Consider the following 23,238-nt stretch of genomic DNA (forward strand, 5'->3'; position numbering starts at 1 on the left):
CATCCCCTGAGGGCTCCCGGGCTGCCAGAGGGATGACTGACTGCCAGCTTAGGCCCAATCCCCCAAGGAACGGGCCTAAGCCAGCAGGTGGTTATCCCCCGAGGGGTCCCAGACTTAGATAGGGCACAGGCCGGGCTGAGGGACCCCCCCCGCCAGTGCACAAATTTTTGTGCACTGGGCCTCTAGTCTATATATAAAAGCCTAAGCGACCAGAATGACCGATCGTTATGATGCACACTGACCACCAGGGAGCAGACACTCAATGCAGGAGCTGCCCCCTGGTGGTCAGTGCACTCCCACAGCCAACCTCCCCCGGCCAGCCTACCTCCCGCAGTCCCTCCCTCCTGGCCATCCAACCTCCCACAGTCCTTTCCCCCAGTCTCTGGGCTGGGACGGGGAACTGGGGGTGGATGGCAGAAGATGCGACCGCTTTCCATGGGGGGGCCAAGGGCCAGCTCCCTCCTTAGGGATGGCAGCCAACCTCCCATGCTCTCCCTCTTCCTGGCTGATAGGCCCTTGGCTTGCTGCCCACCTGCTGCGGTGGCGGGGGGGGGGGGGGAAGGGAAAGAGGGAGAGGGAACTGGATAGAGGAGGGGCACTGACAATAGAGGTGGCAATATTTGGGATCCATTCCATCCATGCACGGCCCGGCGATTATCGCCTCCTCTTCCGGCCCTGCCAAGAACTTTGGGCCCTCTGAGCCCAGCCCTAATCAACCTGGCCCCGATTGGCGCTGATTGCTGGCCAGGCTCTTAGGACCCCCACCCATGGACAAATTTTGTGCACTGGGCCTCTAGTAAAATATAAGATGCTGTCTTAGGTTAAATGTGTTATGTTAAAAATCTCTCATTCTTTACCAGTTATACATTGCAAATATTTTTCCAGACTCTTTTCTTTAACATTCAAAGTATCTATTATATATAGTGCTTTAAAATGATATAACTTTTTTTTTGTTCAAAAGATGAAGAAATGAATTGATGGTTGAATGTGAATTAAATCCATAGCAAAAGTTACAAAGTTCTGTTCACCCTGGGAGAAGGAAATGATTTGTTGGATTGTGACATTAAAAAACAAAATTTAACCCAGTAAATCTGAAGACCTAATTGGCTTTATTAAGTGATTCATGAATCAATTGGAAGGGAGCTATAAGAGGTTGTACAAAATAGAAGGTTTTTGTAAGAAGAAGGATGGGGCAAGGTAGCTATTAAGAAAGAAAAGAAGGATTATTTTGAAGCCAGGACATCTTTTTCTTTGGGGAAGAGAACAGGAAGGATTTTTATCATGCAGATAGTCTCTTATTTGTATGGGGGGCAGGCGGGCAGCACATGACTGTTTATGGGTACTTGACCAGAAAATTACAGATGGGTTGATTAAGGTTATGATTCTGGGAGAATCAAATCTGCAATTAGATCAGGTATTAAATCTGAGTTTGGTATCATTTGCTTTTAGCACAAGGATGCTATTTGGGGCCTGTGTTTTTCTTTCTAGCAGTGATTATTTGTTTCCAAGTATTAGGAGTACAAGCAGTATCTTAGGCCAAAAGTTTTATCCATTAACTTGAATTTTCTATTCATACATAGCAAAATAGATTGAAGGCTTCTAAAGGCTTTAGGTAAAATGATGGTGATGATAATGTTGGTTGTGGTAGTGGTATTGATGATAATAATAGTAATAACAATAATAGTGCCAAATAATAAGAGAATATGGTTACATCATTTCTTTCTAATTTTCCATAAATAGATAACTATGAAAAAAAATCTAGTCATGTCTGGCAGTGTTTATCACATAATTCCACTTTGCTTTAAGTGACTAGAATGAGGTAGAAGAAAATATCATCGGGTTTGACAATTATCAAATTATTAAAAACAGTTTCAGGGAAGCACTGGAGAAGGATATGATGCAAGAATTAGTTTTCCTTCATAAGACTTTTAAACTAAACTGAGGGATTTGAAGAAATATTAAGATAATAGTTAGCATTTAGACTAAACTCTTTATTTTGATAAGAGTCCCGCATTAATCTGGGTGAGAAAGGAAGCACATTCATTTAGGAAGAGTTAAATAATTAAGCACATTGAGAATCCACTTATAATCAATATACATTGTTATTCAAATTTTGCTCATGTTGATAGGCAGCCTAATGGGATGTGGAAAAAGCGGGGCATGAATTGATCTAGTGCCTGACATTGGCAAATATGTAGGTTTGGAACATGTTAGAAGTAACTACTGGGCTTGTAAGGGTCTGATTTAAGTATTTAATTATGGGCATGAAGGAAAGTGAAGCTAATAAGGACCAAGTGGGTCCTTCCTCATCAGGACAGGGGGCTCTTCTTCCTCTGATCTCTCCACTGTGAACAGGATCTCATCCTCTCTTGCCAACTCAACATTGGTTCCTACTTTTGTCCCCTCTTTTCAACATCATCTGTTTTACTCCCTCTCTCCTGGATCATCATCCTCAGTAGCATGCAAAATCTAGGCAATATCTTCCTCCTTAAAAGAAAAAGAAAAAGAAAGTTCCTTGTACTCACATCCCTCTCTAAGTTACTGCCCCATTTCTGTCCTTCAGATTTGAGTTTCCGTGCTATCTTTACTTCTATGACTAAAGTTAAACAAAAGATGATGTCTTATTTTCAAATAATTTATTTAGTCCAGGTTTTCAAATATAGCTGATAAGGAAGGACCTCTTATCTACAACTATGTATTTTTAGGAACTGAAAATGTTTTCTTTTCTCTTCATAATAGTATGGCAGCTAAAGTAATCCAGGCATACTGGCGTGGTTACATTGTGCGCAGACGGATTCATTTATCTACAAAACTGCATACTGCTTCATCAGGACTCCTGAGATCCCGGCCAGAGTCCGGCATCAAAAATCAAACTATTTTAAAGGAAGAAAAAATACAAAACACTGGGAATATCCAAGAACAGATGGAAAAGGCTGCAATTGTTATTCAGGTTAGTATCAATCTTTTGGTGAAATAATCAGAAGGGATGCATTGGTCATCTTTCACTGGGTTATTCTATACTAAGGGCCCATTGCACGAATTTGTGCACCTTGAAAGGAACTGTGGGCTGCGAGGCTGCGGAGGGCACAGGGGCGGGTCTTGGCCCATCCTCTGCACTCCTGCCCAGCCCCTCCCGTTGTGGCCCTTAGTCCCCTGCCTGCCGGCAGCCCGCTCCCACTGCTGCTGCTCCCATGTTCTGATGTTGTTGGCCCCGCTCGCATCTGCTGATGGCATAGAGCGATTGGGGCCAACGTCAGGCACTGGCAGCAGGTGCAAGCGCTGGTCAGGACCGCGGTGAGTGGTAGCAAAGAATTAGGACCGCGGTGAGTGGGAGCAAAGAATTTTTAGTAACTACCAGAGGCTCGCTCTGATGACAGTGACCAGTGCCCTGCCTTGGTCTGGCACCCCTGCTCACCTGCTCCACCAACCCGCCACGGCTGATGCCCGCCATGTTTCGTGCTCTGCCGTCTGCTGCTGACAACTGCTATGTTCCATGCATGCCCCCTGGTGGTCAACACACATTATAGTGACTAGTTGTTCGGTTGTTCGGTTGTTTCTCCATTTGGTCTATTTGCATATTAGGGTTTTATATATATAGACTAGAGGCCTGGTGCACGAAATTTGTGCATGGGTGGGGGCGTCCCTCAGCCCGAGCTGCACCCTCTTGCAATCTGGGACCCCTTGGGGGATGTCTGACTGCTGGTTTAGGCCCGATTGGTTGGTGGGATCGGGCCTAAACCGGTAGTTCGACATCCCTCTCTCAATCTGGGACCACTGGCTCCTAACCACTCACCTGTCTGCCTGATCAGCCCTAATCCCTCTGCCTGCTTGCCTCATCACCCCTAACTATTTGCCTGCCTGCCTGATCGCCCCTAACACCTCTGCCTGCCTGCCTGATTGCCCCTAACCATTCACCTATCTGCCTGATCACCCCTAACCACTCTGCCTGCCTGCCTGATTGCCCCTAACTGGTCGCCTGCCTGCCTGATTGCCCCTAACCACCTCTGCCTTGGCCCCCGCTACCACAGCTGATGTCTGGAAGGTCGTTCAGCTGTCCAGTCTAATAAGCATATTACACTTTTATTATTATAGATAGCAGGCAACTCTCAAATCTTAGTGATTTTCAAATACTGGATTTATTTGTTATTCATGTTAATGGAGGGGAAAGGTCCTCATCTCCCCTGGTTTCTAGTGGGGGTGGATTTCTTGCAATATATCGAGAAAAATAATTTTTATGAGACTCACACTGGGGAATGAATAAAGTAGAAAGCTTTATTTTTGTACAATATCATGTCATCTGTGAATAGTGACAGTTTTACTCTGCTTTTCCAATTTAGATGCCTTTTATTTCTTCTTCTTGTCTGATGGCTATGGCTAGCACTTCCAGTACTATGTCAAACAGGAGTGGGGAAAGTTGGTATCCCTGTCTTGTTCCTATTCTTAGAGGAAATAGTTTTAGTTTTTGCCCATTGAGTATGATGGTGGCTGTCAGTTTGTCATATAAGGTCTTTATTATGTTGAGATATGATCCCTCTATTCCCACTTTGCTGAGAGTTATCAAGAAAGTGTTGGATTTTGTCAAATGCTTTTTCTACATCAATTGATATGATTATGTGATTTTTGTCTCTCAATTTGTTTATGTGATGTATCACGTTTATTGATTTGTGGATATGGTACCATCCTTGCATCCCCAGAATAAATCCCACTTGGTCATGGTGTATGATCTTTCTAATGGAATGCTGGATTTGATTTGCTAGAATTTTGTTAAGGATTTTAGCATCTATGTTCATCAGAGATATTGAACTGTAATTCTCTTTCTTTGTAATGCCTTTACTGGTATCTGGGTTTGGGATTAAGGTGATGCTGGCTTCATAGAAAGAGTTTGGAAGTGTTCCTTCCTCTTGAAGTTTTTGGAGTAGTCTGAGGAGGATCAGTGTTAGTTCTTTGAATTTTTGGTAAAACTCCCCTGTGAAACTGTCTGGCCCAGAGCTTTTGTTTGCTGGAAGTCTTTTGAAGACTACTCCAATTTCCTCCACATTATTGGCCTATTCAGATTTTTTTATTTTTCCTGAGTTTTGGAAGGTCGTATTTTTCTAGAAATATGTTCATTTCATCTTGGTTGTTCAGCTTGTTGGAGTAGAGTTTTCATAGTACTTTTTTTATAATCCTTTGTATTTCTGTGGGGTCGGTTGTTAATTCACCTCTTTCATTTCTGATTTTGTTTATTTGGGTCCTCTCTTTTTGTTTCTTGGTGAGCCTGGCAGAGGTTCATCAATCTTGTTTATTCTTTCAAAGAACCAGCTCTCAGTTCTAATGATCTTTTGTATTTTTTTTTAATCTCTATGTCATTTATTTCTACACTGATATTTATTATTGCTTTCCTTGTACTTACTCTGGGCTTTTATTCTTCTCTTTCTAGTTATTTAAATTGTAGGGTTAGATAACTTATTACCAGTTTTTCTGTTTCTTGAGGTAGATCTGTAGTGCTATGAACTTCCCTCTCAGGACTGCTTTCATTATGTCCCATAGGTTTTGGATTTTTTTTTCATTTTCATTTGTTTCCAGAATGTTTTTTTATTTCTTCTTTGATCTCTTTAATAACCCATTCTTTGTTTAATAGCATACTATTTAGCCACTATGTGTTTGATTGTTTTTTATTGTTTTTAGTGTTGTTAATTTCTAATTTATGCCATTGTGATCTGAGAAGATGCTTGACATTTCAATCTTCTTGAATTTGTGGAGACTTAGCCTATGCCCTATTATGTGGACTATTTTTGAAAATGTTCCATGTGCACTTGAGAAGAATGTATATTCCGCAGCTTTGGGGTAGAGTGTTCTGAAGATGTCAATTAAATCCATCTGATCTAGTGAGTCATTTGGGATCGCTGTTTCTTTTCTGATTATTTGTCCAGATCATTTATCCAGTTATGTCAATGGGGCATTAAAGCTCCCTAATTTGATTGTATTGCTGTTGATCTCTTCCTTGATACCTTCCAGAAGTTTTTTTATGTATTTTAGTGCTCCTGCATTGGGTGAATATATGTTTACCAAAGTTATATCCTCTTGTTGTATCAATCCCTTTAGTATTATGAATTGGCCCTCCTTATCTCTTGTTATGGCCTTCACTTTGAGGTCTATTTTGTCAGATATAAGTATTGCTACCCCAGTTTTTGTGTTTTTTTTCATTTCCATTTTCCTGGAAAAATTTTTTCCATCCCTTCCCTTTCAGTCTTTGTGAGTCCTTTGTTCTGTGGTGGGTCTCTTGTAGACAGCATATATATGGGTCATGTTTTCTTATAAATTCAGTTACTGTGTGTCTTTTGATTGGAGCATTTAGTCCATGTACATTTAAGGTTATTATTGATATGTTCTTTTTTGTTGCCATTTTAATTCTTTATGCCTTGTTCCTTCTTCCCTTTCTATTTTTTTTTCTTTTTACAGCAGTCCCTTTAGCATTTCTTGCTTTTCTGGCTTGGTGGTAGTAAACTCTCTTAGCCGTTTTTTGTCTGTGAAGCTCCTGATTTCACCATCAGTTTTGAATAATAGCCTTCCTGGATAGAGTATTCTTGGATTCAGTCCCTTTCTTTGTAAAACTTTGTATATTTAATTCCATTCCTTTCTGGCCTGATGTGTTTCTTTTGATAAATCAGTTAATAGTCTAATATGGGAGATCCCTTGTAGATAACTTTCTGTCTCTTTCTGGCAGCCTTTAAGATTCTTATTTTGTTGTTGATGTTTGCCAATTTCATTATGATGTGTTGGTGTCAGTCTTTTTGGGTTCATCTTGTCTGAGATTCCTGTGTGCTTCTTAGACTTGTGTGATTCTTTTCTCCCGAAGTTAGGGAAGTTTTCTGTCAATATTTCTTCAAACAGGTTTTCTATTCTTTACTCAGCTTCCTCTCCTTCTATTACCCCTATTATGCAGATGTTTCATTTCATGTTGTCCCAAAGCTCCCTTAGACTCTTCTCCAGCTTTTAAATTTTTGTTTGTTTGTTTTTTTCCAGTTCCTGCTCTACTTGTTTGTTTTCTACATTGTCTTCTAACTGGCTGATTCAGTCCTCAGCTTCTTTTAGTGTACTGTTGAAACCTTCCATTGTGTTCCTTATTGCAGCTATGTCATTCTTCATTTCCTCTTGATTCTCACACATGCTGGTGAATTTCTTGTCCAGCCTTTTGAGCATCCTTATAATCATTACTCTGAATTGTTTCTCTGACAAATTGCTTGCCTCCATTTCATTTATTTCCTTTCCTTGTCATTCCTCCTTTTCTTTTATAGGGGTGTTGTTTCTTTGTCTCAGATTTTTGCTGTTCCTTTGTGATTATTTCTATATATTAAATCAAATTGCTATGCTATCCAGATTTTTTGAATTTTTAATAAGTAGTAGATGTTTTGCGGGACTCAGCAGTGCTGTCTCTCAGGTCTTCTATGCTGGGTGTTCTAGGGATGCACCCTACTTGAGATATTTGGGTTCTTTTGATGAAGTTGCATCTTGAATGTTATTGTCCCACTCATGGATAGAGTCTCCTCTCAGGGTGTCTGGTTATGTGACTCACTCTCTACCATGCCAAGCCAACTGTTGTGGAGGTGCTGACTGAACAGCACAAAATACAACACAACAAGACACGACACAAAAGGAACAGAGCAGGAATGTATATAAGACACTTATAACCCCAATTAAAGTGACCACCCCAGAAAAGAGAATTAGGAGAGAGAAGAGCAAAACAAGTTATTGAGAAAGAAAAAATGGAAAGAGAAAAAAAGAAAAAGGAAAAAAAATATATGGGGAGAAAATACCACAAAACAAACAATTAAACCAAAAAGTGCAAACAAAAAACAACCTGATAAAGGGGGGTAAAATCTGTAGAGGTAGAGCTTAAATACAGAAAATAAGGTTAAGGAATTTGATGAATATGGAAAGGGCCACAGTTTAGTATAGAGGAGGTAAAAAGAGAATGAGTGGATAAGAAGAAAAAATAAAATTAAAAAATAAATAAAAATAAATATTGATTGATTAATTGATTGATTGATTGAGAAGGAGAGTAGAGGAGATAGCAGATAGGCTTGAATTTAGTAAGTAAAACTAATTAACAAATTAGGAGAAGAAAAGAGCAAGAGAGGAGAGGAAAAGAAAAAAATGCCTAGCGAAGAAAGAAAAAAGAGAAGGGGGCGTGGAGTAGGAGTACAGAAGAGGAAATTAGACATATGACTATACCAACAGAGAATACATAGTAATAATACATCAATAAATCAGATAAAGAAGATCAATTTTTAACAAGGGGTAAAAAGAAAGGAAAGAGAAAAACTAAAGCAGGGACAGGAGAAAAAAACCAGGATGAAAAAGGGAGAAGTGAAGAATAAAAACATGCAAAAAATAAATAAAATAAAATGAAATAACAATAAAAAATAAAAATAGAATAAAGAAAAGATAATATTAAAAATATTTTTAAATAAAAGATAAAAAAGTGAAGTGTCATTTGCTTCATCTGAGTTTTAATGCCCCATGAGAGCTGGTTTAGGACCCCACTCTTCTGTCTGCCAGTTCTGGGCTTCCTGTTAGGTACTTAGGTGCTGACCACTGTCAGCCACTGTCTTTGGTGTTTAGTACCATGTTGAAGTTTCAAGCGATCCACCACCCCTCTGTTTGTGTCTGTCTCCACAGGCCTTGGCTGCAAGCAGGCAGGATCAATCTGCCTGCTTTTCCTGTAGCCAACTGTCAATCTTAATCATTCAAGCATCTGTTTATGACAGGGCTTTAGGTGGGGGTGGTGCTGTTTGGCTGTCTGAGAATGAGGTGTTTCTTCCCTGACTCAGAGCTATTCCTCTGCAAGTGGCCCAAAATATTACTCTGGCCTTGGTTGGTCAGAGATCCTTGTATGGAGACCAGTGGGGTTGGCTGGCAACCTGGAGTTTTTATCAGTCTGGTTCCCAGAATAGTGGGGTGGACCCCTCTTCCAACCTAGTCACTGAAGGCTCTTTGAGGCTCTTCAGATCCTTTCTTTCCTTTGTAGCTCAAAATGCAGGCAGGGTATGGCAGGCTGTATTACCTGGCTTGAGGCTACTGGGAGGGGCTGGCTTTTCAGGAGAAAAATAGCTGCTTAGGTTTGCAAGGTTAAGAATGTCCCAATGCAGGATCCTGGCCATATCTCCCTGCCCTGCTTCCCTCCACAGCCTCTCCTTAGGATCTGCAAATCTGTGCCGTTATCCCGGCATGGAAGTCTCAGGTGAGTATTTGCAGTTGAAAAGTCCTATGAACTGGATTTAGTGAATAAAAGCAAAGACAAGAAAGGCAAAACAACCATGAAACCTCTGGTTTCTCTCCAGCTGGCACCATGCTGCTCCAGCCACTTTTCAGGCCGCCTTTCTGGACGCAGCCTTTAGCAGCTCTGGTCTTAGATCTAGATTCCCTGGCTGCCAGCAGCCCTGTGGACTTTCATTCTACAGTGGGATGTTATGTCTGTCCCCAAGGGACATGGCTTTGGTGCAGTGCATCTTCCTCCTCACCCTCTCAGCCCGTCCAGCCCAGATCCTTGTTCCTACTATTCTCCAGGCGTCCTCTGCTCTTCCTTGTTGTGAATTGGCCAAGCTTCTTTTGCTTACAAAAGTAAGCAAAATTTAGCCTTTCTTTGTAACTTAGAACATGTCTCTTTTGTTGTATATCATGGTACTTAAAATCATTAAAGTCATCTCAACTCTATTTTCTCTCGAGTACAATCATCTAGTTTTGAAAACCATTCACCTTAAAATATAAATTCTAGGCTGCCTAATCATCCTGGAGAGCAGAGCATGATACAGTAGAAACATCCTGGGCTTTAGAGCAAAATGAAGATTTCATGAATGATGTGCTGACCACTCTCTGCTTACCAAAACTCCCCTTCTCCTCTTCTCCCTAGCATACAGCCAGTTTCCCTTACGCTTTAGTATGGTCCCTTTCCAGTCAATAGAACATGAGTGAAAGATATTTCTACCACTTCCACGCCTGGCCCATAACACCTCCCACAGACATTCCTCCATATTCTTTCCCCTTTCTTGTTGGCTGAAATGAAGACAGCCTCTGAGGTATCTTTGGAAGCTGTCTGTTGAGATTGTAGTCTGCTAAGCCTGGATATCTCAATCACTCTGTGCCAGCGGTTCTCAACCTGTGGGTCGCGACCCCCTTGGCGGCCAAACGACACTTTCACAGGGGTCGCCTAAGACCATCCTGCATATCAGATATTTACATTACGACTCATAACAGTAGCAACATTACAGTTATGAAGTAGCAATGAAAATAATTTTATGGTTGGGTCACAATATGAGGAACTGTATTTAAAGGGCCAGAAGGTTGAGAACCACTGCTCTTTGCTAAAGTGGTGTCCCATTGTGTTGTATATTCTCTCAGTGTTTGTTATATGGTCAAGAAATAAATAACTTTTTTTCTGAGCTACTATGTATTTTTATTATAGCACTTAGCCTATTCTAACAAAGTACTAGTATGTAAGATACACTTTGAGAAATATATAATGCTCAGTGTAAATATGTAAGAGAATGGAATTCTTGGTATAATGGGCAGTGAAAATAAAAACAACGTAGAATTTCATATTACTGGAATAATAAGAAGCCATAGCACAGTTAGACTAGATATAGTTGTCCAGGCAGGGAATTGACTTGAATGTGTGAAATAAAAATGAATCAATCATAGATGGATTACTTGAAAAATTGAGACCTTGACAGAAACAAATAAGAACCTAAATATTACTTATTCCATACTTATATTACCATTATTTTTCATAAACAAAATAGAGATGTCTGGGGCTTGAATTCCTGATGCAGACTCATGAAGAAGATATCTATATGTCTCACACCAGAAAAACACATGTTATGTATTATAGTCTGGAGCTTTGTAAATGTTCTTTCCCTAATGAGTTAGGCTGGATCCATTGTGAGCCACAGTGAATGAATCTTTGTCATTAAAGACCTGGATTAAACAATTTCCTTTATACCCTCTTTTCTCTGTGTCGGTACCTGACCTTGCTATCTTCTATAGCCAACTCTTTTATAACCAAGCCACCTCTCCCGCCTCATCACTAGATTATTTGAAAAAAAAAAATCAGATCTTATTCCTTTTGTAAATATATAATTATAAATTTCTATAAGATCTATTAGTTTACTGCAGTATATTACTAACCTAAAAACTGCTAATTATTTCTTAATATCAGTCATTGACCAAGTCTTGGCTAATTGTAGAGGTTGTGTTTTGGCTGCTTAGGCTGGTTGCTGCTGAGTTTGTGAGTGACTTCTGCTGTCATATATGGTGTATCTGTTGTCTGTTTATAAATTCTCAATATATGTATTTTTCAGAATAATGATATCAATATATCATTATCATTACCCTTATGGAAAACATATTTAAAGTATCTTTGATAGTTAAATGTGTATTTTGAGTATATATTACTAGGGATATAATTAAATAAATCTATTTTAAAGTCACTTTAAATAACTTCTGTGTGGTTATACCTGCAGTATGAAACATATTTTTATTTTTTTTAGGAATTTCTTTTTTCATATTTATTTGTTTTACAATTATCCTAAGTATGCACACAGTTCCAAAGTCAAATCTAAGCAAGGTATAGTCACAGAAGTCTGGCTTCTATTGCTGTAACTTCCACCCTGTTTTCTGCCTCTATAAGTTAATATTTTTATAACTATTTTATAATATATACTTTTACTTTTTAAATATTAGAAACCACATATACATGTATATTTAAATATATAGGTATATTTAAATATATATTTACATACAATTATTAAACATATTATATTTATACTATTTATGCATCTATTTAAATATATATTTAGATACATTTATTATATATTTATATACAGTCTTCCATAGATAAATGGTAACATGCATTTATCTGTGAAAAATATTTCAAATAGGAAGAGACAAAAACAACCCACTCTGTCTACCTTGTTCTTTATACTTATATCTATAATATATAATATATCTGGGAGCATACTTCCTAGCAGTATATAAAGATATTCATTTTTAAATAAAAAGCTGCAGTGATCTTAGAGTTACAGTTAGGGAAGTTTACCCTACTCCAAGGTTATTGGGGAATCTAAATGGTTTTAGTTCTATTACTTTTACGCTTAGTTTATTTTAAGGAAGAATTAGTTAATTGTTATGGTCCAGGATACTATTTCTCTAATATGGCCATTTATGTATGGTGACATTTTCCTAAATATGTGTTAGTTTATTTTATATATAATCATTTAAAAATTAGCAAAATTAGTTTTCTTTCATATCTCTTTCTTCTTAGTTTAGAATGGGTCCTGGAGGAATTATCAGATAATTGATTGGTTGACCTACATGTGCAGTTGAGGGAGTTTTAAAGATTCTTTTCTGCTGACCACAAGGAAAGTCTCCTGAGATTCAAAACTTTAGACACATGCAGTTGTTTAATTTATCTTGCAGTTTTAAGTGTCACATAAAGTTCAAAAAACAGATTACTGAGCCATTAAACTAAGGTCTAAGATGTTTTATCTTCCTAATGGGATAATACGGAGAATCTGGTTTGGAGTTTGATCTATAACCTTGTATAACATGCTTTAAATTTTTGTTTAGGCGGTTTGGAAGGGCTTTCTTTTGCGAAAGAAACTGACAACAGCTCTAGAGGCTATTAAGAATGAAGAATCTGAAGAAGAATATGAAGAAATAGATTTAGAGGATTTTAAATTTGATGAAGTAAGTAACAACTATAACATAGAAATACTGATCGTACAATATTTTTAGTATACTATTTTGGAGCTAAACTAGTTTCTAAAGTTTATAACCTCTGAACACTGTTATCGTTTTTTAAAATAACACTTGAAAAAGTATTCTTCTAATTTCTTAACATCTTAATTTACCCTACAGTATATAATCATGGTTATAGAATATTGACAAGAGTTCTGGGATACTCTTCAACCAGATTTACACATTGTATCAATTATTCCTTATTAAATATAACTATGAACTTATATATACCCTCTTTAAAAAAACCTTTAATAATTCTTTGTTCCCTAGAAAAATGAATAACCTCCTTAAATTGTTATTCATGTACTCCACAAAAAGGTAGCAAGCTGTACAGACATACTCACCACTTCTCCCCTCTGGCTTCCGTACGTTCCAACAAAGTTGAGTACACTTTTACTCTCAATAGCACTTGCCTTTTACATCCTTAGTTTTGCTCATTCTGTTCCCTCCTCTCTAAATAGTTAACACTGGCATAACCACCAGTCGGATTAAGATAAAGAACATACGGACATGCCCAAAAGACTTCCTCATGCCTTTGTAGTATTCATACCTCCTTTACCATAGATTAGTTTTGCCTATTTTTGAACTTTCTATAACTGGAACCGTACTGTATGTGCTCTTCTTTCGCATGGTATTATGTCTGTGAGAGTCATCTATGTGGTTGAATGCAGCTGTATAAATTCCACTCTTTTGAATATACCACTTGTAATCCATTATTTGAATATACCACTTTCCAAAACTCTATTCTACTATTGAAAGATTAGTTATTGTTGAATTATTTCTAGTATTACCTATTATGGCTAAAGGTGCTATGAACATTCTTTTACATATCTTTTGATATATATATATATATATATATATATATATATATATATATATATTCACATTTCTTTTAGGAATAGAATTTCTGGATCATAGTCTTTACCCATGTTTAGTAGATAGTGCCTAACATTATTCCAAAGTGATTGTATTAATTTGTAGCTCTATAAGCAGAATATGAGAATTTTAGACTAGCCTTATCCTCACCGACAGTTTATATTTTCATGACTTTTTCCCCTATTCCAGTAAGTTTTGTCATGGTATCTTATTGTTTTAATTTGAAATTTTCTCATAATTAATAATGTTGAGTACCTTTTCATATGCTCCCTGGCCATTTAGTTATCCACATTTGTGATATGATCAAGAGTTTGGGTATTTTACAGTTAGGTTGTACACTTTTTTCTTACTGATTTGTAGAAGTTCTTTATATATTCTGAATACTACTCTCCTTTTCTTTGCAAATATCCCTTCTAAATTCTGAAGCTTATTTTTTATTCTCTTACGGTTCGTTTTGATGAAAAGACTGTTTCTAGTTTTAAGTTAAAAACAAAAGTTTTTTAACATATAAGAAATCTTTGCCTACTCCCAGATCATATTATAGAAACTTTATGATCTTAACTTTCAAAATTTAAGTCCATGATTCATCTGGAAGTAATTTTTGTGAGTAGTGTGAGAAAAGGGTCGAGATCCCCTCCCTCCCATACACACACATTTGGTTATCTCATTGACTCAAAACCATTTGTTATACAGACCATACTTTTCAGAATGGATTGCAGTAGAAGCTTTGTTTCAACTCAGGTAACTGTGTGGGGGGGTTCTCTTAATTTTTCTCATTGTTTTATTGTTTATCCTTACATCATTAATTACTATATACTTTATAATAAGTTTTGATATTTAGTCTTATAAAAAGTTCCAATTTTGTTCTTTCTCTTCAAGAAAGTGCTACTACTACTCTATTGACCCTTTTCATTTCTGTACAAATTTTGGAATCATCCTGTGAATTTGCACAAAAAATTAGGATTTTTGTCTTAGGATACAGTGAATCTATAAACCAATGTGGGAGACCTGATATCTTTTAGAATATTACATTTTAAAATCCATGAACACAGAATATTCCACCATATATTTAGGCCAATTAAGGTTTTTGTGCACAATGCTCTTGTAGTGGTCTTGTACATTTTTGGTTAGATTTTTTTTCCCTAGGTAGTTGATGTTTTCTGATATTATATTTATTTTTGCATATTAACCTTATATTTTGCCACTTTGTTGAAATCACTTATTAATTTTGGTAGTTTATCTCTCAAGTCTTTTGAATATTCTGTATACACAATAAGTCATCTCAGAAGAATGACAATTTTATTTCTTTTTTTTCTAATTCTTATGCCTTGAGTTTATTTTTCTTGCCTTGTTGTCCTGACTACTACCTCCAGTAAATTGTTGAATATGAGCAGACATCTTTTTTTAGCTCCTCAAATCAAGGTGAAAGCTTTCAACATACCACCATTAAGTAAAGTACTTGTTAATATAGGTTCTTGAATTGATTAAGGAAGTTACCTTCCATAGCATCTTCTTACCTTTCCAAGAGGTTAATATGTTTATCATGATCATGATCATGATGATTTTATATATGATTTGGATTTTATCAAATACTTTTTATGCATATACCATTGATTTTTTAAACATTAATCCTTGTATTCTAGAATAAACTAATTTATATATAATGTATTATTTGTATGTATTTATTTTTAAAAATATATATTTTTATTGTTCACAGTATTACAGATATCCTCTATCTCCCTTTTGTCCCCCATTCACCCAGCACTGCCCCTCCCAGGCTTTCATCACACTATTGTCTGTGTCCATGGGCTATGAATATAAATATATAAATTCTTTGGTCTATCTCTTCTCGTTCCCCACTCCCCCCCCTTCCCCCCAAGATATGTCAGTTTGTTCCATGCCTTCATGCCTAGGGTCTTATTTTGTTGGTCAATTAATTTTTTTCATCAGATTCCACAAATGAGATCATGCTATATTTCTTTCTCTGATCTGCGTATTTCACTTAGCAGGTCCATCCACACTGTCTCAAAGGGTAAGAGACCCTTCTCTTTTACAGCAGCCTAGTATTCCATTGTGTAGATGTACCACAGCTTTTTATCCACTCATCTCCTGATAGGCACTTGGGCTGTTTCCAAATCCTAGCTATTGTAAATAATGCTGCTATGAATATAGGGGTGATATATCTTTTCTGAATGGTGTTTCATGGTATTTAGGATATATTCCCAGAAGTGGGATCCCTGGGTCAAATGGAAGTTCCATTTTTAATTCTTTGAGGAACCTTCATACTGTTTTCCATAGTGGTTGCACCACTCTGCATTCCCACCAGCAGTGTACTAGGGTTCCCTTCTCCATATCCTCACCATCACTTGTTGTTTGTTGATTTATTCATGATAGCCATTGTGACAGGTGTGAGATGATATCTCATTGTGGTTTTAATTTGAATTTCTCTGATTATTAGTGATGTTGATCATCTTAGGCTCCAGAGAATGTCAGTATCTTTATTATATCAAACAATTAATGTTGACTTCCCCAGAGGGAAACACTAAAAGACTATCTCCATCTTTCAAATCTGTTAGCTATATTAATATCTTTGAAAAGACGGTCCAGAACAAAAGCTGCCATAAATCATGCATAATTGTCAGAGCCCAGTGGAAAATTGTCTCCTAACAATATCTACCCCTTTATTCTACATGGCAAAGTTTCCCATAAGTATGCACTCCTGTGGCCACTCTAAATAATCTGACAGAGGCTAGGACTAAAACCATTTGGTTATCCTCATGATGCAATTAATTAAGGTTACTATTAATAGCCCAGGTGGTTTTACCTTTAAGTTTCTGTATTTACCTTCCCACTAGATTGAGGCTTTAATCCAGGCACAGCTGCTAGTATCAGATATTACAGACTCCTTCTTGGCTTTTGATGAAGAAGTTTCATGCAGTTCTGCCATCTAAAACAACCCTGGCCCGTGAGTTGAGGCTGACTTGAATACTTTCCAGGGCCATAGTGTTGTTTCCTGAAACATTCGAAGGTAATTTGTGAGCAGGACACCTTCCAGGTGGCATTTGTCCAGTCCATGGGATGACTGAGAATGGGGTGGAGAAAACATTCAGAGATTATGTACATGGGAGCTGCAGGATTTTCACTCTATTCCTGCTGTCAGGCTGTCGCCTGTTGTCATGATAGACTAACCAGCAAACTTCAGGGAAATGATTACCAAGTTGTGTTCCACAACCTCCTGAAAAGGGATGGCAGACCCAGCAATAGGTTAAATTTAAGGTGCTTGCAGCAATTTAGGAACATTTTTCTTGTGGATAAAGGCTTCTGGGATAGTTCTGAAGGAAAAAGTTTGCTAATTTCTCTCCCCTATACCTCTCAGAATATAAGGTATTCCCTTCAGTGGTTCTGAGAGGTTGTTTTCCATCTCCTCAAAATTTCAGTTTCCACTTCATTTAGCTATAATTGTATACTACAGTTAGACCTTCCATCTGGCAGGGTGGGGAACTAGAGGAAAGGGTGCATTTTTATAAAACTTAACCATGTAACTTATCCTAAGCGCCCTTTGGCCAGGCCTCGCCATGAAGATATGGCAATAATGCTGGCCTGAGACTTGCTATTGGGGAAAATAATTAAGCATTTTGCACAGGAGTGACCAGGATAGAATCCTGAGCTGTCAAAACCCGCCATGCATTTTTCCTAATTATTACTTAGGAAGTAGCTGTAATGGTTAATCCTTACTGATCCCCAGTTAACTGATCAAACTACTTTTTAAATTGCATGGACAAAAGGAAGTGTGAGTGGGTAGAGTCCCACTATTAGCTCCTTGTTGAGTGGATTTTGTAATAAAACACACACAACTGTCAGACTCCAATGGTCTAGAAAATTGAGAAATTATGAAGACAAGTTTCAAAGGTCACAGTTATATGGCCAAAATCAGCTAATAGATCATCTGAAAAGGTATAAACAAAGGTAAGGTATTGAAGGTGTAATGCGTGTGGTCAATTTTCCAAGAGCAGGCAGAGACAAGGACCCATGGAATGGGACCTCCTCCACCGTAAAACAATTAAGTAAGTTTTGCAGAAGTCACAGGTATGGCAAGCACCGGAAGGCTCGCCTCAGAAACAGAATCAGGCCCAATTAGTGATACGATTCTACTCGTCTCATGGAGAATAGGCCTTGCCATGGACATCCACATGAGTAATCAGAATGGTTCTGTTTGGTAATCAGGTGCAGCTGTGATTTGTTTCCCTGGTGTGTGGGCCCCAAACAGAGTGTTTTTAGTCAGCGAGTCTATAGTTTTCCACATGGCAGACCAAACTCTGAGGCCATTGGCTGCAGCTCAAGATTCAGTTGAGTTTCAGCCTAGCTGAACCATCCCTGAACCAGGCCAAAGCATTAGGGGAACCTGAGTGAATCAAGGTCCCTCCAAGCCAGCAGCTTCGGATTAGGCCATGAAGTGGGGACAAAGTTTTCCTGAGAGGTATGACTTCCACTTTTTCATGTAAAGCTGAGATGCCACTGAGCCACTCTAACAAGTGTGGCTTTTGGGGCTGTCATACCTGTTGGTGATTGAATCTGACTTCTCAAACTGAGAACATCAAGCCAGACAGTCACAAGGCCTCAATGGGTCAATCATTTAGTTTCTAGTCAAGTAGGATGGCAATAGCTGATTTCAATATAAATATGCCTGGCATCTGGGTGAGAAGGGCCACAAACCCAAAACCACAAGGATGCTTCCAGTTGGAGGAGAGAGGTTCCAAATAGCCAAATCACCATTCACAGAGACTTCTATTATCTGCATTACTGAAAGGGTCTGATATGATGTTGGGCCTCCTTTTTTGTGGTAAAGAGCTGAATAGACAGGAGTTTTTCCTTGGCTACTGGAGAGACTGAACATTGTACTTTTTCCCACATAGGCGAGTCCCCAGAACCTACTGATAAACAGGCTTCAGAATTCAGGCCCCAGAATTTTTTTCAGATCTATCAGCTAGCCCCTGAATACAAATGTGTGTGATAATACTCACCATAATCAGGACCATTGAAACAGGATTTTAAAAAATTGATATATAATTCACATACAACCTACAGGATCTCATCTATATAGTGAAAGCTTGGACATAGAAGGTAGAGATGCTCACACTAAATCCTGACCCATTGGTCATAAGAGTTTATCACACTAGCACTTCTCTGCCTGCAATTTTCCCTTATTGGGATAATCCCCTATGGCACTTAGGGATGGAAAAGTAAAACATGTAACAGGTCAATTTCTAGTTTATATAGAAGCAAAAACAATATTATAAAAGACCCTGCCCAAGAGATAACTTTAGCTCTGTCCTCTACTATGAACCATGCCCAAATCCATCAGTTGAATCAATGTGCCAAATACCCCATGAGTCTGGGTAACACTAAGTAAGTTAGGTTCCTCTAAGGTACGGTGAAACATAAGATATCTCTTATCCTCCCAGCCTGTTAGCTATACAAAGATTTTTGAAAATACAGTCTTGGAGAAAAAAAAATCTGTAATAAGACATGCAGAAATGTGGGAGACCCATGAAGAATTGTCTCCCAACATTGAGCACCGACTACATACTACTCATAATGATCCTCTGAAACATTGATGAGTAAGACATTTTCTTAGTCCTTGAGTACTCAACGTATCACCTTATAAAATGAATTATTTTAGCAGATGTCTTCATGAACCTAGGTCTAAATCTCCTTTTGTTGAAAATGTTGCCACTTTGTCATGAAATGTAAATAACAACATAATAAATATCTAAAATAATAGGTGTATTAAGTCTGATGTGGCATAGTGATCTACATTGGCACTTCTTTTTGCACTCTAAGTTATAAAATAAATTTTAGTTGTTGACTTAATTTAACAGTGTTTAATTTTCTCTTTTACATATGCTCTTTAGAAGCCAACATATAAAGAACAAATAAAGTTGTCTTTAAATTTAAACAACCAATCCTCTTATGAGTACCTAAACACAGAGAAGAAGAGGAAAGCTAATATATCATAAATACAAAAACAAAAACCACAACAAATTTGGATTTGTTTTGTTGTTGTTGTTGTGTGTGTTTGTTTTGTTTATTTGTCTAAGACCAAAGTCACATTCAATAAGAGTGCAGGGATAATGTTCGAGGAGGATATAACATGCATTATATGAGGCAACTTTTAGCTCTGGAGTTCATATTTGGATCCCTATCTCAAATTTACTCTAGGGAGTACTACATATTATAGTACATTGAGAGACAATAAACAAACAAACAAAACCCAAAGTATAGGCAAAGGAAAAGGCAAAAGAAAAGTGACATATTTGGTTTAGTGAAAAGAGGCACCTATGGAATATATAACAGAAATCTCCAATAATATAAGCTTTTCCATTGATGATGAAGAGGGTTTAGAAAATGAGATTTAGGATTCAGAATTAGCTAAGTTTCCAAACTAAGGATTTTGAGATGTAACAGAAGTTATCATGAAATATTAGAAATAATTTTTGGGGGGATAGCAAGAGTCAACTTGGACAGAAGAAGAGGGAAGTGTTGGGGCAGGGTGGCGGGTCATGAAGGGAGTAGGGAAAAAATCAAATCATGGCTTTTAGAATTTCTAGGACTTGTTTAACTCTAACTGACCTGATACTTAGGACAAGTTTGATCTTAGTGACTGCACTGGATTGCATGAAAAAAATTGTATATTAATATACAAATAAACATGTGTATTACTTGCAGCTCCTCTTTCTGATAGCCTTATAGTCTAGTCTCTCAAAGTTGGATTATATAATAATGATTCCTTCTCTGATCAAAAGCCACATAGTATACGCATATCTGATCAATGCTCAATTGTGAAAATAGAGTTACAAATTTATCTAAATTCAAGTTCATTTTCAATATATAAATTTGATAATAGTATTTTAGTAACCAGAAACCTTTCCAGATCCTCAGTTGTGAGCTATAAAATATCTGAACAGAAGGTTTTCTTAAGCCATAACTGGCATTTGTATAAATATCCAGTGGTGATCATGATCTATTGATATACATTTTTAAAACAGTAGTATTTATAATATTGGCCAATTCCTCCCTGACATTTTGAGATATTTTCCCCTCAACATTCTAGGTACTGCCAAATAGACTTAATATTAATGTTTGAACTCATATAAATCATTAGTCTTGGTAACATTATTTGGTTATGATTACATAATTACTAAAAATTTCTTTAACATTTTATATTAATGCTTTCATCTTCTAGAAAAATTTTAACGAATTTCCTAGCCTTTAATGTCTGGCTCCCAAAAGAGGAAAAGGGCGAAAAATGAAGATGCAGGGGGGACACCAGCCCTGGTAATCCCCTGGAAATCATTTAGCTGGCAGGGCAGGGCTTGCAACAATAGAGCAGGTGCAACAACAAAAGCTCTTTGCACCTCTGTGGTCAGAAGCAATAATCAGCCATTAGAGAACAGATCCCCAATATTTGGAGGACAAAGTCCTCATTGTCTACCCTGACTCCTACATGCTGTGTGCAAGCTGCTTCAGAAACACATGAGCAGCTGCCTGCCTCAGGGTTGGGGATGGAAGATAGATAGCTGCTACTGTGGTGAGGGCTGAAATTGACCGAAATTAACTTCAATTTACCATCCAATTTTCCCCTGGAAGTCACAAGCCTTCCAAAGACTCCAGAATCCCAACATAGTTACATCAATTGGGAGACAGGTTCCTGGTGCTTCCTACTCCGCCATCTTCCCAGAATCCTCTGGAACATTGCCTTTTATAATATTGTCTCTACATCTTCACATCTTCTCTGTTCTCACCAGACTAAGAACACTAATTTGATCGTAGCTGATATGCTGTAGGTCTTGATCTTTCCTGAGCTATATCTGGATTTGCCTTTATTTGTCATACAAAAGAAATAATTTAAAAATCTGAGCCCAGAAACCTGTTTGCACCTTTGCATCAAATAGCATTCTTAAACCAGATCTAACTAGGATCAAACTGTGATATATATGTCAGTGATCTCTGCCTTGATGGAATTGGACAACGTATCTGTTTAACACTCATCAAAGGTGTCCTATTTGCATAGATATTCAAATAATATAAATTTGATTAGGCTTCCTAAGACTAAATGCTATGTAAGTGAAAGTCTTTCATTGCAATGCTAGCCTGTAGTTAGGATATCTTAGTGTTGCCTTCCCAATGGTCTTTCAAGCAATGGTCAAGAATTTTGCAAAAGTATAAATTGAAAATTGCACTCCCATCTCCCCAGAACATAATGATGCTAGTTTTTAAATCATAAATATGTTTAATCATTTTAGAACCTTTAAGAAACAAGTTTATTGGTATTCTGATCATCTTTCTTTTAAATAAAGATTCTAAAAACATTGTAGAGCCACGGAAGTTTATTCTAAATCAGATTAGATCATCCAAGCAAATAAAATTTGGGTAATTATGTCCGAAGTTATACAAACTAGCATAACTAGTATAGTCTCATTATAGAAAGATAAATAAATTTGTAAATTACATAAATGAAATAAAGATATTCTAAGGTAAAGAGTAAAGGGATTTAAAATGGGAGCTTTCAAAATTTAAATTTATCTTTTTTACTTCAAGCACTTAAATGAGAGAATACAATATTAAGAACTGTGTTTCTTATATTGCCATAAAAATATTTTTCTATCCAAAAAATTTGGGAAATTTTGGAAAAATATTAAATAAAAGCTATCTTATAGTGTTTATAGAAAAATGGATACTAATGTGTTAAACTACTATACATTTTCAATAGTGAGGTTTAATGGAAGATATTATAATTTATATTATAAATAACTAATAGATTATTTCCCTCCGTTACATCTAGCATTGTCTCAGAGTCATAGTTATCAAACGGTTAAATACACTGAGCAGTCTGCACCTCTCACTGTTAGAGCACTTGAGTACTCGAGTTCTCACTTTATTCCACTGGGGATAAAAAAAAATCTTATCCCATTTTTTAGAATGATTGCATTAAGCAGATGCATAACATCTCACAATAACAAGTAGCAAATTTTCATGTAAATAAAAATTCTGATATGTTTTCTTAACTTAAGTAGTATATAAAGACAACTTAGAAATTCTTTGTAAAAGTTATGCAAGCTAAGCGATGTACATTCATGCTATTATTCGTGCAGGCTGCCTTAGAGAAAGAATGGCGAGCTTTAGATCCCGCCTGCTTCCCTTCACAAACACAGCTTCTACCAAACCAGCTGCACTGGCCAAAGGTAACATGTCATGGAAACCTCTTAGTGCTCGATCTGTGCTCATTTCTTAGGGTTGTGCTGTTTCGCAGTGATTAATAATACAATTTATTGACTTGAAAAACACAATTACTTTTAGAAGCCTCTGACTTCCTCCTCATCCCCAGATGTAATTATTCATGTAGCCTTTCTTTCATTTGCTCCTAATTTTTTTCTTTATTTTGGATTTCTTTCAACACTTTATTTCACAGTAGCAAAAAAAAAAATGATGCAGTTCAGCTGCATATTTGGCAGTAGACTAAAATCACTAGTTGAAAGCACTTTTAAAATATAAAAATATGCATTAACAGGGCAACAGCTGAAGATT

At 37.2% G+C, this 23,238-nt stretch overlaps 1 protein-coding gene across 1 annotated transcript in view; it reads left to right on the forward strand.

The window, feature by feature from the left end:
- Positions 1-23,238, forward strand: part of LRRIQ1 (leucine rich repeats and IQ motif containing 1) — a 189,406-nt gene that overhangs the window by 93,823 nt on the left and 72,345 nt on the right. Inside the window, 3 exon segments of the mRNA XM_023749734.1 lie at positions 2,740-2,950; positions 12,607-12,726; positions 22,806-22,895. Of these exon segments, the coding sequence (XP_023605502.1) occupies positions 2,740-2,950; positions 12,607-12,726; positions 22,806-22,895 (421 nt within the window).

The sequence above is a fragment of the Myotis lucifugus genome, unplaced genomic scaffold (assembly GCF_000147115.1).
Source record: "Myotis lucifugus unplaced genomic scaffold, Myoluc2.0 scaffold_9, whole genome shotgun sequence".
NCBI classification, from domain to species: domain Eukaryota; kingdom Metazoa; phylum Chordata; class Mammalia; order Chiroptera; family Vespertilionidae; genus Myotis; species Myotis lucifugus.